Source organism: Aedes albopictus, chromosome 2 (assembly GCF_035046485.1).
Source record: "Aedes albopictus strain Foshan chromosome 2, AalbF5, whole genome shotgun sequence".
In the NCBI taxonomy this organism is placed as follows: Eukaryota; Metazoa; Arthropoda; class Insecta; order Diptera; family Culicidae; genus Aedes; species Aedes albopictus.
Window position 1 is genome coordinate 179,683,984 of NC_085137.1, and position 17,534 is coordinate 179,701,517.

Genomic DNA, 17,534 nt, shown 5'->3' on the forward strand with positions numbered 1-17,534 from the left:
ATTATCTTTCACTGCTTCAAGGGGAACTTTATACTATTGAAAATCCGTTTTGTGATAAATGGCTCGGAGGGCCAAGTTATTGCTATCAATAGTATGAATATTCCTTCATAAGGGTTAATGACAACGACACCCATCTTCGGTTTAGTACCACCCATATTCTTCTAGTTTTGTCCCAAAGACTAGCGCGCTGAGATCCATTACTTCACACCGCCATATATTTAGATTTTTCAGCATATCACGCTATCGAGATAAACATTTTTTTTTCAATAATCTATGCAATGTCATCTATCCAAGTGAAAATGCTTTAATTTGTTTACGAGAATTTATTGAATCAAAAGCATACCAGAGGATCTACACACCACTTAGGACCCTAAGATCAACTTCTGTGATCTCAGAGACAAATAGACCTAACAGTGATAAAAAATCTTAATTACTTAGAGGGTTGGTGTCTTTGGAAAATTTGTTTGATAAATCAAAGACTTACAGCTAATTTACCATTTGACGTAAGATTTCGCCACTGGACGATGCTTATTAAAAGTTTGTAATAGTTTGCAAATGATTTCTCAAAAAGTTTCCTACAAGTTTTGACTAATTGACTAGTTTCTCGTATAAAATTAATAAATTTTTGGGCACTTTTTAAAAAGTTCCAACTTTTCTTTTATAAATAAATATAATGTGCATGGTTATCCAAAATTTCAACTACCACTAGGCAAGTACAACATTAAACACAACCGACTTTTAAAGTGAAGATACATAAAAAGTTAAATAACTCTCTAAGTAATCAGGGTCCTGAGATACATGAGTCAGTGATTCTTGTGATATCAAAGACAGGTAACACTGACATAATTTCCATTCCATAGGGGAGACTAGGTAGACTTGATCCCTTTTTCATGATTTACCTGTAACTTTAATTAAAACAAATTATTATTATTTAGACAGTTGGTGTCCCCGACAAAGTTGTTTGGCTGGTCAAGAACATTCAATTGATGGGCCGTATGATTTCAAATCCTTCCACTAGGAGGCGGTAGAGGGTATACACATTTTTAGTTTCGTTTATCTTAGGATCTTGAATAATTAGAAATATTGTTGCTTCGGTAAAGTTGTTTGGTAGATCAAAAAGCCGTTGGGTTTTGATTTCTGCCGCACCGTGGCGCTAGTTGCAAATTTACAAAAGCATACCAATTTTATTATTTATCTTGAAAACATTCAACAAGCCGTAACTTTAAAAAATACCAAGAATTTTCAAATTTTGACTGATAGTTCCTCATCTTGGTATCTGTAAATGCTACAAATTTGGACTTGATTGGTTAGCTCTACACGAAGATGGAGTGCTTCAAGCAGAATACATCTTTTTGACTGTTGTTTTATTAGGGTGCGTGTACCAAATATGGCACTACCTAAGGAAAGCTATTTATACAAAAATAACCAGAAGACCAACGAGTGTCATCAATAAGTTAAAAGACAGCTTAGTTTCCATATTTTACAGGAAAAATATAGAAACGGAGCCAAAACTACTTTTAGTATTGATTACAGCGTGTGCCAATGATAGGAACCATGTACCAGTAATGGTTACATTTTTTAGCTTCGGTTCCTTTTCGCACTATTTGCATGCATTCCTTATGGGGTTAGCCATAACTGGTACACTATGGCGAAAAAGGGTGCAAGGAAGCCGAAATTTTAAGGAAAATGATTTATTTCTACCATGATTTGAGGAAAATGTGGAGTTTTAATGAGTGCGACTGTCTTTGTGAACGTGATCTGTTGTTCACGAATTTTTTCTTGATGATTTACATCGTTAAATGCTGAAAATGAACTATGGCGAATAATTGGTACTATAGCCATAATTGGTACACTTACCCTTACTCTTGTATCTTGGGACCAAGTGAAACAAATCAAATCAATTTTTGAACATTTATGAGTTGATCTTTAATTACCATTTGATTCGAATACAATGTCCAAAGTGAAAAAAGTTCCAGCTTGTAGAATACTTTTTGAGAAATTCTAATCATTTACCAGCTTTTGCAAAATGAAAACTAGCGTCTTCTAGTGGCGAAATCTCGCATCAAATGGTAAATCCACTGAAAGTCCTCGACTCACCAAATTTTGCCGAAGAAACCATCTTTCCAAGTAATCGGGGTCCTGAGATACTTGAAATTTGGAATTTGTAAGTTCTCTACCGCTGCTTTTTTTTTTGGAACTTTAAACCATACTATCCATCAACTGTAAGTCTTTGACCAACCTAACAACTTTGCTGAAAACACCAACTCTCGAAGTTATCAATTCCCTGAGATATACGAGATGGTAATTTTGTCAGTGTTTCGTCTGTTTGGCTCTGATATCATAAAAATGATTGGTTTGAGTGGCATTTTTACAAGATCGCAGTACAATTACAATTTAAACCTTTTTTGGAATTTGTAAAGAGCATAGATTTTGGCCAAACATCACCTCCCTCTCTGTCCTTCAAGAGTCTACGTAGTTTATGAAAGGGACTTAATGGTACGCAATTTATGAATGATACCTTGAAAAAGGGCTGGTTCACAACGAGAAAGAAATTGGTTTGGAATATAGAACTACCTTTGTTCACTGCAGAAGTCGTCCACGCCAGAGAAATTTGGTCTTTTCCACAGAACTTTTTTTCGTGACGTTACAACGCAAACTTCAACCAGGTGAAACTCAGGCGTCAGTGAACCGATTTCCTTTGTTTTAATCTCATTTAAAAGATATTCTGGAGTACAAAGACCATACAAAATTTCAAATTTGAAACTTGTTCCGAATTTGAATAAATTCGATAGAGGTTGATTTTCCGTGACGTTACAACGCTTTAAAAACCTATACTTTGACCAACCATACCTCATAGTTGTAAATTATTACAATTAAAATTCTTTATATGCTAAATAACCTACATACATTTATCTGATAATCATGGAAGACTTTTGAAAATTCAGTGCATTGGTGTTTAAAATACGGCAGCTTTGATTAAAAGTGAGTCTAAATACCTTAAAATCACGATTTTATTGTTAATCTTAACCGTCGTTCAATAAATATTTATTGTTACATTAATATCATGTTGAGTACATTTTTGGACGACAAGAGTAGTGTAGAATGTTATAAAAATGTGAAATATGCCAAATTTCAACTTTGAAAATTTAGTATTGATGATACGGGGCCCGTAGAATGTGTCCAATTCTCCGTTTCTGCAATGAAATGGTGCAAAAAGCGTGGGTATTATTATTCTTTGTCTAATTTGATGCTGTTTGAGCAAAACTTTGGGCAACAGTGTTGTTGTTTCCTCCATTTCTTGCAACATAAACAACATAGTTATCCAAAGTTTTGCTCAAACAGCATCAAATCAGACAAGGAATCATAATACCCACGCTTTTTGCACCATTTCATTGCAGAAACGGAGAATTGACCTTCTCACCATACTAAATTTCAGCTCATTACTACAAATCTAGTACTACACCGAACGTGCCCCATTCTAGTCTATTCTAGTCTATTCTAGTCTATTCTAGTATATTCTAGTCTATTCTAGTCTATTCTAGTCTATTCTAGTCTATTCTAGTATATTCTAGTATATTCTAGTCTGTTCTAGTCTATTCTAGTCTGTTCTAGTCTATTCTAGTCTATTCTAGTCTATTCTAGTCTATTCTAGTCTATTCTAGTCTATTCTAGTCTATTCTAGTCTATTCTAGTCTATTCTAGTCTATTCTAGTCTATTCTAGTCTATTCTAGTCTATTCTAGTCTATTCTAGTCTATTCTAGTCTATTCTAGTCTATTCTAGTCTATTCTAGTCTATTCTAGTCTATTCTAGTCTATTCTAGTCTATTCTAGTCTATTCTAGTCTATTCTAGTCTATTCTAGTCTATTCTAGTCTATTCTAGTCTATTCTAGTCTATTCTAGTCTATTCTAGTCTATTCTAGTCTATTCTAGTCTATTCTAGTCTATTCTAGTCTATTCTAGTCTATTCTAGTCTATTCTAGTCTATTCTAATATATACTATTCTATTCTATTCTATTCTATTCTATGCAATTCTATTCTAGTGCCACAGTCAGTATTAAAAAAGATCCTGGAAATACCAAAATTTCTTTCGGTATTTTCTAGTCAACATTAATATTTGCAGCATATCAGATATGATATGATACAAATATTAAAACGGCCAGGCCCACTGTGCAGACTAATTGGTTCAAAGGTAATTCAAAAAATATAGTAATCAGATTATCCACTTATCCACATGATTGTCGTAAGTTTTCGAATTTAATGATTGAAGAAACGGGGACAATTGCCCTAACCATTTCGTTATCAGAGAAGTTAGATTTAGGTACACAATTGTTTGGAGTGGTGAAGCTAAGAAGGCTAATTGGCACTCCATTGCTATGCCTTCTTCTAGGATGGGACACGGGTTTTTAATCCTTGTGTCCTGGCTTGAAAACCTACGCTTCAGCACCATTACTCGCTCTTTGAAACGAAAAAGAAATGATGGTCCCTCCCCGATTGTTCAAAAAATAGCTGTTTTATAATTGAAAAATAAAACAAGGAAAGCTTTCTGTGGATAAAAATAGAAAATGTTTTGTTAGCATCTTCTTTTACACTGTTACACTGTTACTTTCTAATAAAGTTACATGTTATTTTAGCCAGTGAAAAGTTTTAATTTTTTTTCATATATGTAATGCAATACAAACTAATTTAATCTTATTTGAGATGAATGACCCATGAAAAATTAAAATCGCCGATAATAAACAAACAAATAAACAACTAATTTCTCGAACAAATATTGGATCAGACCAATCCGTTCCCATCCACCTACTTGTCTGTATATTTCAGATAGCCCGTGGAGTTTTAGATACTACCCGTAGATGGAAATCCAATAGGAGCATTCTACACCCTTTAGTTGAATTTACCTCTCAACATACACTACCTGCATTAAGTCATGTACAGGCAAATGGGGGTAGACTTTCTGCATTACAATCGCTAGCAAAATATTCCCTGTCACGTTGACTCAATTGAAACGTGTTTTCAGTCGTTACTCTGATCTCTCTTCAGTTGTCGAATAAATCTTTCGCCTTTTACTAAAGATTTCCGTGGAGAGGGATACTCTAATCAGTCTAAAGTGAATTTTTGTTCAAGCTCGATTCTTAGTTGGATCGAGTACTTATACACAAAAAACAAACCAAACGCTTGGGCAAAACATTTAAAACTTTCAAAACTTGTTACATAAATAGCTATTGACGAAGTGGGGCATGTGGCTCCCATTTTCATTCTACGAAAAACAAAGGATTGAAGCGCTGTTTGTTTTGTTTCTTATTTTTGTATTTTTTGTTAGAAGTGAGCAGCCATGAAAACAAAAAGAACGGAATCAATCGGTGCCGTAATCGCTTGTTTTCGAATAGGATGAATATGGGAGCGTGAGATTAATGATGGAACACATACCCCACAACTGAATCAAGAATCAAGTTTCTGATAAATTTCGAATTAAAAACCCGTGTACAACTCAAATCTCCTCAACACCGTTAAAATCATGCCTATCTCTACTCACTGACTCTCTTATCCTTCCTTCTTCCTTCATTCATATAGATGGATTAGGGACATAATGGACACCCTAAGCAAACGAGTATGTTAGGCCTGTATAACAGACAAAAACTTAACATATTATTAGTTGGCTTACAACTTTAACTTGTTTCCTACGTATTTCAATCATTTACAGCAGGTAGAATGTCATTATTGTGAAGAAATAATGAATTGTAAACCGGGTGTTTTTTGGGTCTGGCAGGAAAGGTACGGGGCGAAATGAACACCCCTGCATATTTTATGCTGTATCTTTGATAATATCGATCAGTAAAGTAATTTGCCTACGGAGATCAATTCCACAGATATAATACTCCATCTTAGACGAGTTTACATATCATCAAAGTTAATTAAATAAATTTTGGGCTAAAATAATCGGATTGATTTTTTCCAAACTCTCTAAAACGCCTAACAGTATGCAACCTGCGTACATCCATTCATAATTGCCAGTGTTCATTTCGCCCCGAATCGACTACAACATTAAAATTGCTATTTTTGGGTAAGTTCTGATCAAAAATATAATACTTCATCCATTGCTAAATCTGTGTATACATGTAGATAAGCTAACAATTCACTTGTTTTCATCGTGGACAAACTCAATCACTCGTAATACCTTATTTGCTGCTGCTTCGAAATTATAAGAAATCCACCATATGAAAAACATATTTCAATTTCAATGATATTTTGGTTATTTTGAAAGAATATAAATGGTACTTTTGAAAAATAGAACAATGACTTGTTCCTTTACACTTATGCATTAAAAGTTTTACATAAAAGTCAACGGTTTCAGCAAAAACAGGGGTGTCCATTTCGCCCCGGGTGTCCATTATGCCCCTAATCCCCCTATATTAACTATCAAAAAACCAATTCAAAAAAAATCTGTCTATGTTGTATCTGGGCCGATTTTAGCTCAACATTACACACTTAAAACCAAGGGGACGGCAACCTATTTTTTCACTATGGAGTTTGACAGGTTGGATTGTGTCTCCTTGCGTGGAGCATAAATTTATGCTCGAGCCAAAATATTCACCAACACAGTCGCGAAATTTGAATGTTTACCTTTTTTACGAGGGATATCGGTGCAAAACATTAGATCTCATAAAAGTGTTGATCATGAAAAAGCGGCATTAATTGATAATTTTCAATTTCAGAGTGTCGATGTTTAGGTAAAGTTGCTACAGAGAGTGAGAAAAGACTCACAACACCTCTTTTCGCAAACTTTGTTCGCCAAACTGCGTTTTTCCTAATTTCCTCCCGCTGCTGTATTGAATAAATGTTGGTATTAGTGAGCACTGGTTGTGCATGATAAGCGGCAACAAAATCAGATCACCGTAGCATCCCCGTGCTTAAAACAAAACAGAATGCCGTGATCGGCTGTTCAAATCTCAGTTAAAGGTAATTTGCTGAAATCTCGGCTAAACGCTTGACAGTTCAGGCCAAACATGTCTAAAGGTCCAATCTGCAAAAGAGAGGCTCTCTTTGGTTTCTCTCTCTCTCTTTAATATCTCAGCTGTTTATTTGTATTATGATTGTCTCCTTGCATTGAACGATGGTCAAAACAATCGTCTTTCGATTTGTACTGCAACAATAGTTGAAAAGTGTACCATTACATTGCAATAATTGAAAGAGAAAGTGAACAAAGAGAGCCTCTCAAATGCAGATAGGACCTATTGAAATGTTTGGCCTGCAGTTAAGGTTTAATGATAGCGACACCCATGAGTGCTGCTGCTATGAATAAACTTGAGTTTTTGCTGATATCTCAGTTAAATTTCGATTACCGAGCGCTCAGCTGTGCGAATCTCGGCAAAAGAATTGAAATTAGCCGAGCTCAACTGAGTGGGTATGTTCATAAAAATAGCAGTGAAGTCCCATTTTCATACAACATAGTCAACTTTGATCTCCTATGTCCGATGGAGTAAAAAACTCGATAGCGAACTACAAATATGGTCAATTTTGCTATTGCAATGTTTAGAACTTTTTCGGAGAACTTGCAAAAAAAATAATACTACATGGAAATGTTTTTTTTTTTTTATTTATCTTTATTAACGAGATTTTTAGCCCTAGGCTAGTTCATCTCGGGACCCACGCTTTACTTCCCTTCCGAAGGAAGAACTCACATTTTGTGAGTTTGTTGGCAGTGGGATTCGATCCCAGGTCCTCGGCGTGATAGTCACGTGTTCTAACCATCCAGCCAGGTTCGCTCCACGTGTGGAAATGTTGTCAAATTGTAAAAAATAACGCCCAAATTTCTAGCAAGAACTGTTTGCTTTACAATTTGGACGTTCTTTCATATAAAATCTTGCCAAAAACAAATGTGATTTATAACATACATATTTCTTCAGATTGAAAGAATATGAGGTCATTTTTTATCTTTTTATTTTTTTGTATAAACTTCTGTATTTTAAATAAACAGTTACTTTTGGCAGTCTTCCCAGTCAGTCAATAATGATAGTGATGTATACTTTTGCTTCAGAGGTATTGGGATCCGTCTTTATTCCTACACAGAACTATTTATTTTAGACTTTCTTGTTTTTGACATGATTTCTTAGAAAAGAACGTCTAAACTATAAAGCAAACAGTTCATGTTAGAAATTTGGGCGTTATTTTTTTACAATTTGACAAAATTTCCACATAGTATTCAATTTTTTGCAAGTGCTCCGAAACTTTACAATAGCAAAATTGGCCATATTTGTAGTTTGCTGTCAAATGTTTGACTCAATCGAGCAGAGGAGATCAAAATTGTCAAAGTTGACTATTTTGTATGAAAATTGCCTTTCACTACTATTTTTATGAACATAGTTGTATTGTGCCAGATATAACAACTAGAGTCAATTACTAAAATTTTCGAAACAACAGATTTATTTTTTGATTTAGTTTTTTTATAGCGAAAATGTATGAATGAAGGAATAAGGAAGGATAAGAGTCAGTGAGTATAGATAGGCATGATTTTAACGGTGTTAGGGCTGATTTCTTTACCTGCGCTTAAATTTTAAAGCAGGCTTAGCCAAGTTTAAGCCGGGCTTAGCTTTTTTGTGATTTCTTCACCTCGGCTGAACCACTAAACCCGGTTTAATAATGCTAGAGCTTAAGTTAAGTGTGGCTTATTTTAAGCGGTGCTCAGAGGTGGCATAGCAGCGCCAAGCCAGGCTTTAGTTGCAAATTGCAAAGTTTGGATTACTTCACCTACTTTAAGGAAAATACCTATTTGGATATCGTTTCGGGTTTCCGGAAGTTCCGGGTCATTTGGCCAAAAAATGAATGATGAACTTAAGTGATCATGCCACTTTATCAACATTAGTACACCTCGAAAGAACAGCCTATGATTTTCAAAAGGAAAACCCAACGATAGAATATTAATATTTTCAGTACCAACTAATCCCTCAATGGTAAAAAGAAAGAATAGCCTATGATTAAAAGAAGGAAATATTTCTAATGCTCATGTTGATAATGATGATGATGATGATGATGATTGTGTACCCACCATCAGCGCAAGGATTACCTATGGCTGCAGAGTCATACCGGAAAGGAATGATCTACCTGATGGTTTGTTGTAGCAGGGTAAGCTAAATTTACTGGAGACCTTCGGAAGACAACACGATGGTTGTTATCTCGTGACAAAGTCTGGCCACCCCACGAACATTTGTCCAGAAACCAGTTCATTTAGCTTCCTTAGGCATTACATTACATTACATTACATTACATTACAATTACAACTTTATTCACCTGAACAGCGCTGACAAAAATGTCATTTTATTAAAGTTGAAGTTAAAATCCAGCAAATAACACTAAAACAAATGGTATATTAGTAGTGAAAAAAACATTATACAAAACAAAAACACAGAAAAGTAAACCCAATTTTGATCTTATAATTTTCCAGTATTTAGAACAAACAAAGCTTGAAAATTACGAAATCAAAATTGGTTATGGTAGATCTTACGCCGTAACGCACCATTATAAGGTGATCTACCCACGTTACGGGTTTCTAATGCTCATGTTGATAATGTCAAAAAATTCCTCTTTATTCTTTTGATCAGAATTCGGTCAAATGACCGGACTTCGTTTTTGGGACGATCAAGATTTTTAAATGAGATTGAAAGTCTTCAAGACATGGTAACGATAACCATATTTTTGTCTCCTCTGGTTCAAGAGATATTATTTTTAATAAACAAATTTAGGATAACAGTTACAAAACATTTTTCTTACACTGATTTCTTACAAAACTTAGATCAGAGCACGTGTTGTTTCCTCAAAAATGAAATAGTTATTATTTCTTAATTTAAAAAGTTATTCGTGGTTTACTTCTAAACATTGTTTATTTTGAATACCTTATACATAAAAATGACGCAGGTTGATATTTTAGTTAATTTCTGTTTGTAACTCAACACTATGATATTTGATTTATACTTAAAGTTTCAGTATCACAACGGACTACTTTTTTGTACTATGACAAACAGTTGCAATATTTCGAAATATCGCTACTCATTTCGGTTGAATTATGAACCATAATATAATGTAGTTATTTGAATGATAACACGAGATGCCACAGCTTGGAGCTTGGAAAACATTGATACACCTTTTCTGCAATGTGGTACTCCAACTCTGCACAACGAAAGGCAAATTCGAACACGAATTGTTGTGGAACGATCATATGGAGTAGATTCTAAACCGAAGATTTTCGATACTAGTGTTGGGTCAAATATCAATAGTAAGCTGACCCAAAAAAATCGATGTTCGAAAAGTCAAGGTGCTCAACCCTTAAATAAAGATATGCATAGGGTATTGGTTCCCTTATTAAGCATGTAGACCCATTTTCATCCCACGAAAAACAAAGGATTGAAGCGCTGTTTGTTTTATTTCTTATTTTTGTATTTTTTGTTAGAATTGAGCACCCATGAAAACAAAAAGAACGGAGTCAATCGGTGCCGTAATCGCTTGTTTTCGAATAGGATGAAAACGGGAGCATGAGATTACTGATGGCACACATACCCTATTTGAAGCAGTTTTGTAGAAAATTTAGATTTTCTAAAAAATCGTTTAGAGGTTCCGCTAGGGCAATATTTGAAAAATTACCCTTTTTCATGAGAATTCTCGACCTGTATATACATATGAGCTGAAAAACGAATTCCAGCCAATCGTTTGTTGAATTCAGGATTCAGGAAAATCCTCTAAGAATTTCGGAAACAAAATACCACAACTTCGGGGATTCGTGAATTCAAATGCCACCGAAACTGTGTGCAATTTTCACGTAATTTTTCCGTTTCACTTTGTCTTTTATATTTGCACATTTGTGATTATAGATGTCATGCTTTATGTATGGTGATAACATATGTACCTACCATTTGTTTAGGTTATCCGAAAACATTCATGTACATATTTTGGTAACTTGGATGTGTTCATTAAACGCCCAATTCAACTAAGAATCGAGCTTAACAAAAAATTTACTTCAGACTCATTAGAGTATCCCTCTCCACGGAAATCTTTAGTAAAAGGCGAAAGATTTATTCGACAATTTGAAGAGAGATCAGAGTAACGACTGGAATGCTAATTTCGAGGGGTCCTTACCGGAGGGCTTGCCATTTTAGCGATGTGCACTTGGAAGTTACTTACCTGAAGGGTGTCTTATGTGCACTCTAAAGCATGTTGATAGGAGGGTGAGATTTCTTTCCCAATAAGACGGAGCTGGTTTTCCAGTTGGTCTTTTAGAAACAAGTTCGTTTTATTTGATTTATCGGTATCAATTATAATTATTATGTACATGGAAAGTTCTTAAGCTAGATAACCACCATTTGATAAAGAAATCACTGCTGTCTGTGAAAAGATTTTGATTTGATTTCGTTCGAACAGATATCCCAGAAAATGGTGCTACTTACTGTGAGATTCAAGACGAATGACGACAACTGCTGGTACTTTATTTTTGCTTAGGTAGATACATATATCAACAAATATAACAGATTTTCTTTACTGATGTTTCACATTTTCTGCAAGCAGGTGCAATTAATTTAACTGCTTTATGAAATCGAATGTGATGCAATGTTTCACATTTTGTACATTTGTAGTCGTATTTGGTATGTGTGTATGTGCGCATTCGAAGCCGGTCGGTGTAAATCGCTGGTTCACAATCGGGAGCACTATTGGAAACTATACTTGTTTGGATTCAGTTAACGTGGTTTCGATATGGTACATCTAGTGTCATGTCCTATCATGGGAGCTTTCAAACATGTCAAGAGACTACGAATGCAATAAATAGCTACTATTCATAAAAGTCGTTCGAAATACGATTAAGGCAACATTGGTATCGGATCGATTTGCTCCATTTGTGTGTTCAACTCCGATCTCTAGATCTAGATTTAAAGCTTAAGTTCGAAACTGCTTAAAATGGAAGGGATGGTCATCATCGGAAGATTGCCAGTTTACCAGGCAAGCAATTTCGCCAACAAAGCCATTAGGAGCACCATCACAACGGCGGGGCCATACTGGGACGCTCCGTTGCATCCGTCGGTTGTGCAGGTTTCGCAGAATTCCGTTCGGATGTAGGACGGCGTTTGAGCGTTGATACAGCTGTTCGGGGCAGCATTGACGTCTTCCCAGGCGCACGAGCGGGAAACCACCACGCGATCGTTAACTGTAATGACACAAAAGTGGGAAATTAGTCGTCGGTATGCTTACGGTAAGAAGATTGTTACGAACGGATTAGAACAATCTGTCATCGGCGTTCAATGAGCCGTGTTTAGAACGCACAGTGAACTTGAGTGGGCGCAACCTTGCCTAATCGATTGTAGGTTGACCAACGGAACAATACCCGCATAGAACGTACTAGGCGAGAAGGTCGAACTAGCAAGCTCAATAGTTACACCAAGCGCATAACAATTCAAATATGCACCCATCATTAGGCCTACTAGCTCGAGGCTCGATGCACTTCTTGAATGCAAATCATTCTGGCGCTGATGATGATCATGATGTTGATACGCATGATTTACGAAACTTGTTCATCTGTATCGGAGGGAGCTGGCCACCACGGTGCACTCAACGCCGCGAGGTGATTGAACAAAACGATGCACCGCCGCAGTAAAACGATTTGCACTGATTAACCTCTAGGTTAGTTATGCAAACGAGGAATGTGACCTAGTGGCAATGTCAAGGGTTTGATCGTGCAGAACGGTGGTTGATTTATCAGATTATGCTCGATCCAGCTAAGGATCGAGTCTATACAAAAATTTAATTTAGACTCATTAGAGTATCCCTCTCCACGGAAATCTTTAGTAAAAGGCGAAAGATTTATTCGACAATTGAAGAGAGATCAGAGTGACGAACGATTTTCCAGCTTGACAAGGACATTCCAGGATGAAGAGTTTCTCTATTGATGTGTTCGAGGGGAAGCCGTACCAGATTGATGAAAACGTGGTCAATCTTATTAGAATTGTTATAAAATGCAATAAACATTTCATACGAAAATGTTATGCATGGTTTGATATTCTAATGGGAATCCATTTTAAATGAAAATCCACTACCTACAGTCTATATGCATTCCGTTCGTAAATACTAATAGTGATCCGAAATTTCCATCAAACTCTGAAAGGGTGCACGGTAGTAGTTTGGCAACATTTTCCATTACCTCCTTTTTCCCACTGGACATGATGTTTGATGTGAAATACCTTTTATCAACTATCCAACACATCAATCTATCATCCTTTAAAACATCTGGCAAATTGCGGTGCCACGTGTTGTGAGGTGTTTGATCGTAGGGAAAAAATAAATGCAGTGTCAACTTGCACCGCTCGTACATGTGCAGTTGTGACTCTCTCAGCAAGTACCTACAACTGCATTATTGGCAATCAAAATGAGATAAAACAATATCGCACCCATAAATCACCATTAGCTGTCCGGCTATGTTGAATTGGTATCCGTCACTATACATTGCCATGGGTGTAGCCGCCCCCAGTAGTACGAAGCATATCCCCTCGAAGTGTTCCGTCTAAGAGATATTTGAAACAAATATGAACATTTGAGTAGGAAGTAGACGGACGAACGGAAGAGCACCCCTCCCTTACCTACAATAAAGCTACGCCGCTGTCCATTTTTCGAATCAAGAATCAGCTCCATTAGCACTCACTGTAGTACTGCATGTCGTTACACCCATTGATTAATAACTTCTATGAATACTGCTGGGTTCTAGTTCCATTTATTTACATCGTTTAAGTGTGTATGAGCAGCTATTCACGTAAACTGATTAGGTTTCTTGCTGGGAATTTATGACATGACATTTAAATATCACAATTTAAGGACATCTATTTTTTTTTTGTTATTTTTTCTAATCTCTTCCATCGACAGTCTTGTGTTCTATCTTCTATCTTCTATCTTCTATCTTCTATCTTCTATCTTCTATCTTCTATCTTCTATCTTCTATCTTCTATCTTCTATCTTCTATCTTCTATCTTTTATCTTCTATCTTCTATCTTCTATCTTCTATCTTCTATCTTCTATCTTCTATCTTCTATCTTCTATCTTCTATCTTCTATCTTCTATCTTCTATCTTCTATCTTCTATCTTCTATCTTATATTATCTATCTTCAGCTCTATACCTTCTATAGACGTCTCAATATATTTTGAGAGGTTTCAGGAGGTTTCAGCGGGCCAATTAGTCTTGTGGTGGTTTTGAGAACCCTCATAAAACTTTAAACATTTTGTTTTGATTTTATAATGGTTTGAAAAACACTTCTTGTCGGATAGGATTGAAAAATGTGGGAAAAAAGAGTGGGAGTTTCTGAGTGGTTTCTAGAAGATTTGAATGTCAGAGGTTTTTGAGGGCTTCGTTAGGTTTTAGGAGAAGTCTACAGGAGTCTCCGAGAGTGTTATGGCGTCTAAAGGGGTTTTGGGAATTCCTGAAGGCTTCAGTAGATTTTAAGGAGAGTCTATTGCAGTCTCAGGGGTGCGTTTTGAAAGGATGCAGCGAGTTCCAGGGTTTTCCTTGAGGCCTCAGTAGAGTTTAAAGGAAGTCTACAGGAGTCTTAAGGGAGTTTTAGAAGGGGCTCATGGCAATTTCAAGGGCATGATTGTGTAGTTGGAGTGTTTTAGATCAGAGATAAGCATGGTTTACGGCAAATCAGGAGCGAGTGGAATTAAAGAAAGTTCAGGGCGTGCTCAGGGGAGAGTGAGTGGGGTTGGGATCCGTGTAAGGTTTCCAAAAAAAAAAACTTTCTCGAGCATAAGTCATCGAATCTACATGCATAACTTGTGTGCTTGAATGATTGAATATAAGTCATGCTTACACAGCTTCATGCAACTGCGTGCTGACAAGTGGTAAGTTCAATGTTTGTTTAACCCTCGAGCAATCGCGCTGTTGTATTTTGTACAACACGTTGAAAAAAATCTCGCTTTTTTATACTCAGTATTAGCGTGGTGCTAACGGTGGTGGCCAACCGCGCGAGTTACGGAAGGTTAAGAATCTCTAAGAGTATAGATCATCGGATATACAATCGTAAACAGTCTGGAACGCTTTCAATCTCTTCTGAATCGTTTATGAAACGCTTTAAAGCGCCGCTGAAATCTCCCTGAAGATGACTTAAGAGCAGTGATCTAGAATGTATTTTCAGAAACTGTAGGGCCTAAATAAAGCCTGCGTAACGCATCTGTAATGCGCCTGAAGTCCTCTGAAGCTTATTGAAATGCCTTCGAAAACCCATTAAAACTCGGACCCTACGTAACGTACCTGAGACCTTTCGAAACCCCTCGAAAACGCCCAGCTAACGGCTGCGTAACGCCTCTAAAACTCGTCCAGAGTCCTCTAAGGGTTTCTGAAATGCCTTCGAAATCCCTCTAAAACCCCCTCGGACCCCATGTAACGCACTTGAGATACTCAGAAACCCTCAAAAAGGCTTACGTAACGCCTCTGCAACGCGCCTAGAAACCTCTGAAGCTTTCTGAAATGCCGGATCGCCTGTAACGCAACTGAGACCCTTCGAAACCCCCCGAAAACGCCTCTGATCCCCCCCTCCTGAAACTCCCTTGAAAGCCATCTGAAACCACGCACGACCCCCTTTGAATATCCAGACCACTCGTCCTTCATAAACTCCCTTCATAAACTCCATTTAGTTAATAATAGGTAATAAACTGAATAATGAATCCATTTAGGTAAATATCAAGGGTAAATACTCCATTCAGGCAGCCCCTACCTAAATAGAGGGTTGGAGGGAAGTCTAAGGGAGTTGGGGGTTTTCAGGTGGATGCAGGGATCCTCAGATGAGTTGTGGGGAAGGGAAGGGAAGTCTTCGGGAGTTTCTGAGAGGTTTCCAAACGATTCGAGAGGTTTCATGAAGTTTCAAGCGGTTTCAGCGGGCCTCAGGATTCTTACGAGTCTCAAAGCAGTTCAAGGCATTCATCGGCGTTTCGAAGAGACTCAGTAGATTTCAGCTTACGCAATTCTCATGTTTTTTTTTCTGAAAGGTTTGAAACGGTTCAAGAGGTTCCAGGAAGTTTCATGGGATTTTAGCGGGTCTCAATAGAGCTTAAGAAAAGTCTACTAAAGCCTCAGATGAGTTGAAAGGAAGTCTTCGGGAGTCTCTGAGCCTACACCATTCTCACGGTTTTTTTTTTTTCTTCTGAGAGGCTTCGAGGCGGTTTTAGAGATTCAGGGGTTTCATGAGGTTTCAGCGGGCCTCAAAAGAGCTTAAAAAAAGTCTACCGGAGCCTCAGAAATGTTTCTGATGGGGTTCAAGGCGTTTCAAAGCGTTTCAAATCGCATCGATGTTTTAGGATGTTTCAGAGCACATCAGAGGGTTTAGGGGTCCTCAATAGAGTTTAACGAAATATTACGGGGGGTTTCTCAGGAGTTCCAAATCGTTTCAAGAGGACTTAAATAGTTTAAGAAATTTCTAGGAGGTTCCTCTTAAGCAGAGCTTAAGATAAGGCTACGAGTATTTCAAAATGATCTTCTAAAGGGATTCAAAACATTTCTAGCCAGTTCGAGAGTTTTCGGGGGGCTTCAATGGTTTAGAGTAGAGTTTAAAGGCAGCTTACAAAAGTTTCTGAAAGGTCATATGAAAGGATTAAAGGCGTGTTAGGTCGTTCGATGCTTTTCGTAAGATTTCAGAAGATATCAGGGAGTTTCGGAGGGTTCCGATTGAGTTTAAGGGAAACTTACGGGGGTCGTAGGGAGTTTTCGAAAGAGCTCAAGGCGTTTCATGGTATTTCAATGTTATTGAGATGTGTCAAAGGGTGTAGGGAGTTTCTAGAGGGTTCAAGACGTTAGGGAGCTTCATTAGAGTTTGAAGGAGGCATAAGGGAGTCTTAGGGGGTTTACTAAAAGGTTTCAAGGCATTTCAAGGCGATTCAAGATGTTTTTACATCTGTAGGGTTCACCGAAGTGCCGGGTTTTTATCAAGCCGTTTTGAGGTATTTTGAGATGTTTTAGATAGCTTGTGTTCGTTCACTTTGGGTCACAATAAGAATAATCGGTGGGAAGGCCAGTTAGAGGTTTAGCCCAAAATTATTGTCATTTTTGTTTTATTGTTTTATTGAAAGTAAATGTCTAAATGCAAAATAAATGTCTGTCTCCGCTTTAATTAATGTTTGAGTGACGATTATTTATTTATTTATTTATTTCTAATTATTTATATATTTAACTCCTTATTTATTTATTCATTTTTTTGATAATTTATTTACCCTTTTTTATTTTTATACTAGCTGTCCCGGCAAACTTTGTCTTGCCAGGTTGTGGTGGTTTGACAATTGTTAGGGTCATTACAGCATGGCACTCTAGATCGGTTTCATTTCGATCGTGTTGATTTCCTTCCCAGCTCATGAAAAATCAGTTATTTATTAATTTTCTTACTTTTCTAGTTGATTTTCGTAACTTTTTGTACATATAAACACAGCCATAATGAATACGAACCGAACCGTGCAAGAGTCATGCTGATTGGTTGATCCGTTCTTGAGTTTTGTTGCCTCAAAGGAACTCCAAACTCATTTTTATAT

General features: G+C 36.8%; 1 protein-coding gene and 3 non-coding genes across 4 annotated transcripts in view; 1 reads left to right on the forward strand and 3 right to left on the reverse strand.

The window, feature by feature from the left end:
* The first annotated feature begins 5,022 nt into the window (after positions 1-5,022).
* Positions 5,023-5,142, forward strand: LOC115258953 (U5 spliceosomal RNA). The gene has a single exon (XR_003893940.2). It is a non-coding gene; the product is annotated as a U5 spliceosomal RNA (small nuclear RNA).
* A 5,831-nt stretch (positions 5,143-10,973) lies between these two features.
* On the reverse strand, positions 10,974-11,094 carry LOC115258954 (U5 spliceosomal RNA). The gene has a single exon (XR_003893941.2). It is a non-coding gene; the product is annotated as a U5 spliceosomal RNA (small nuclear RNA).
* Positions 11,095-11,255: 161 nt separating this feature from the next.
* Positions 11,256-17,534, reverse strand: part of LOC109622823 (uncharacterized) — a 99,487-nt gene continuing 93,208 nt past the window's right edge. The window contains exon 3 of the mRNA XM_029858727.2: positions 11,256-12,186. Coding sequence (XP_029714587.2) covers positions 11,975-12,186 — 212 coding nt within the window. The 3' untranslated portion in view covers positions 11,256-11,974. The remainder of the gene's footprint in view (positions 12,187-17,534) is intronic.
* On the reverse strand, positions 12,746-12,870 carry LOC115258955 (U5 spliceosomal RNA). The gene has a single exon (XR_009998475.1). It is a non-coding gene; the product is annotated as a U5 spliceosomal RNA (small nuclear RNA).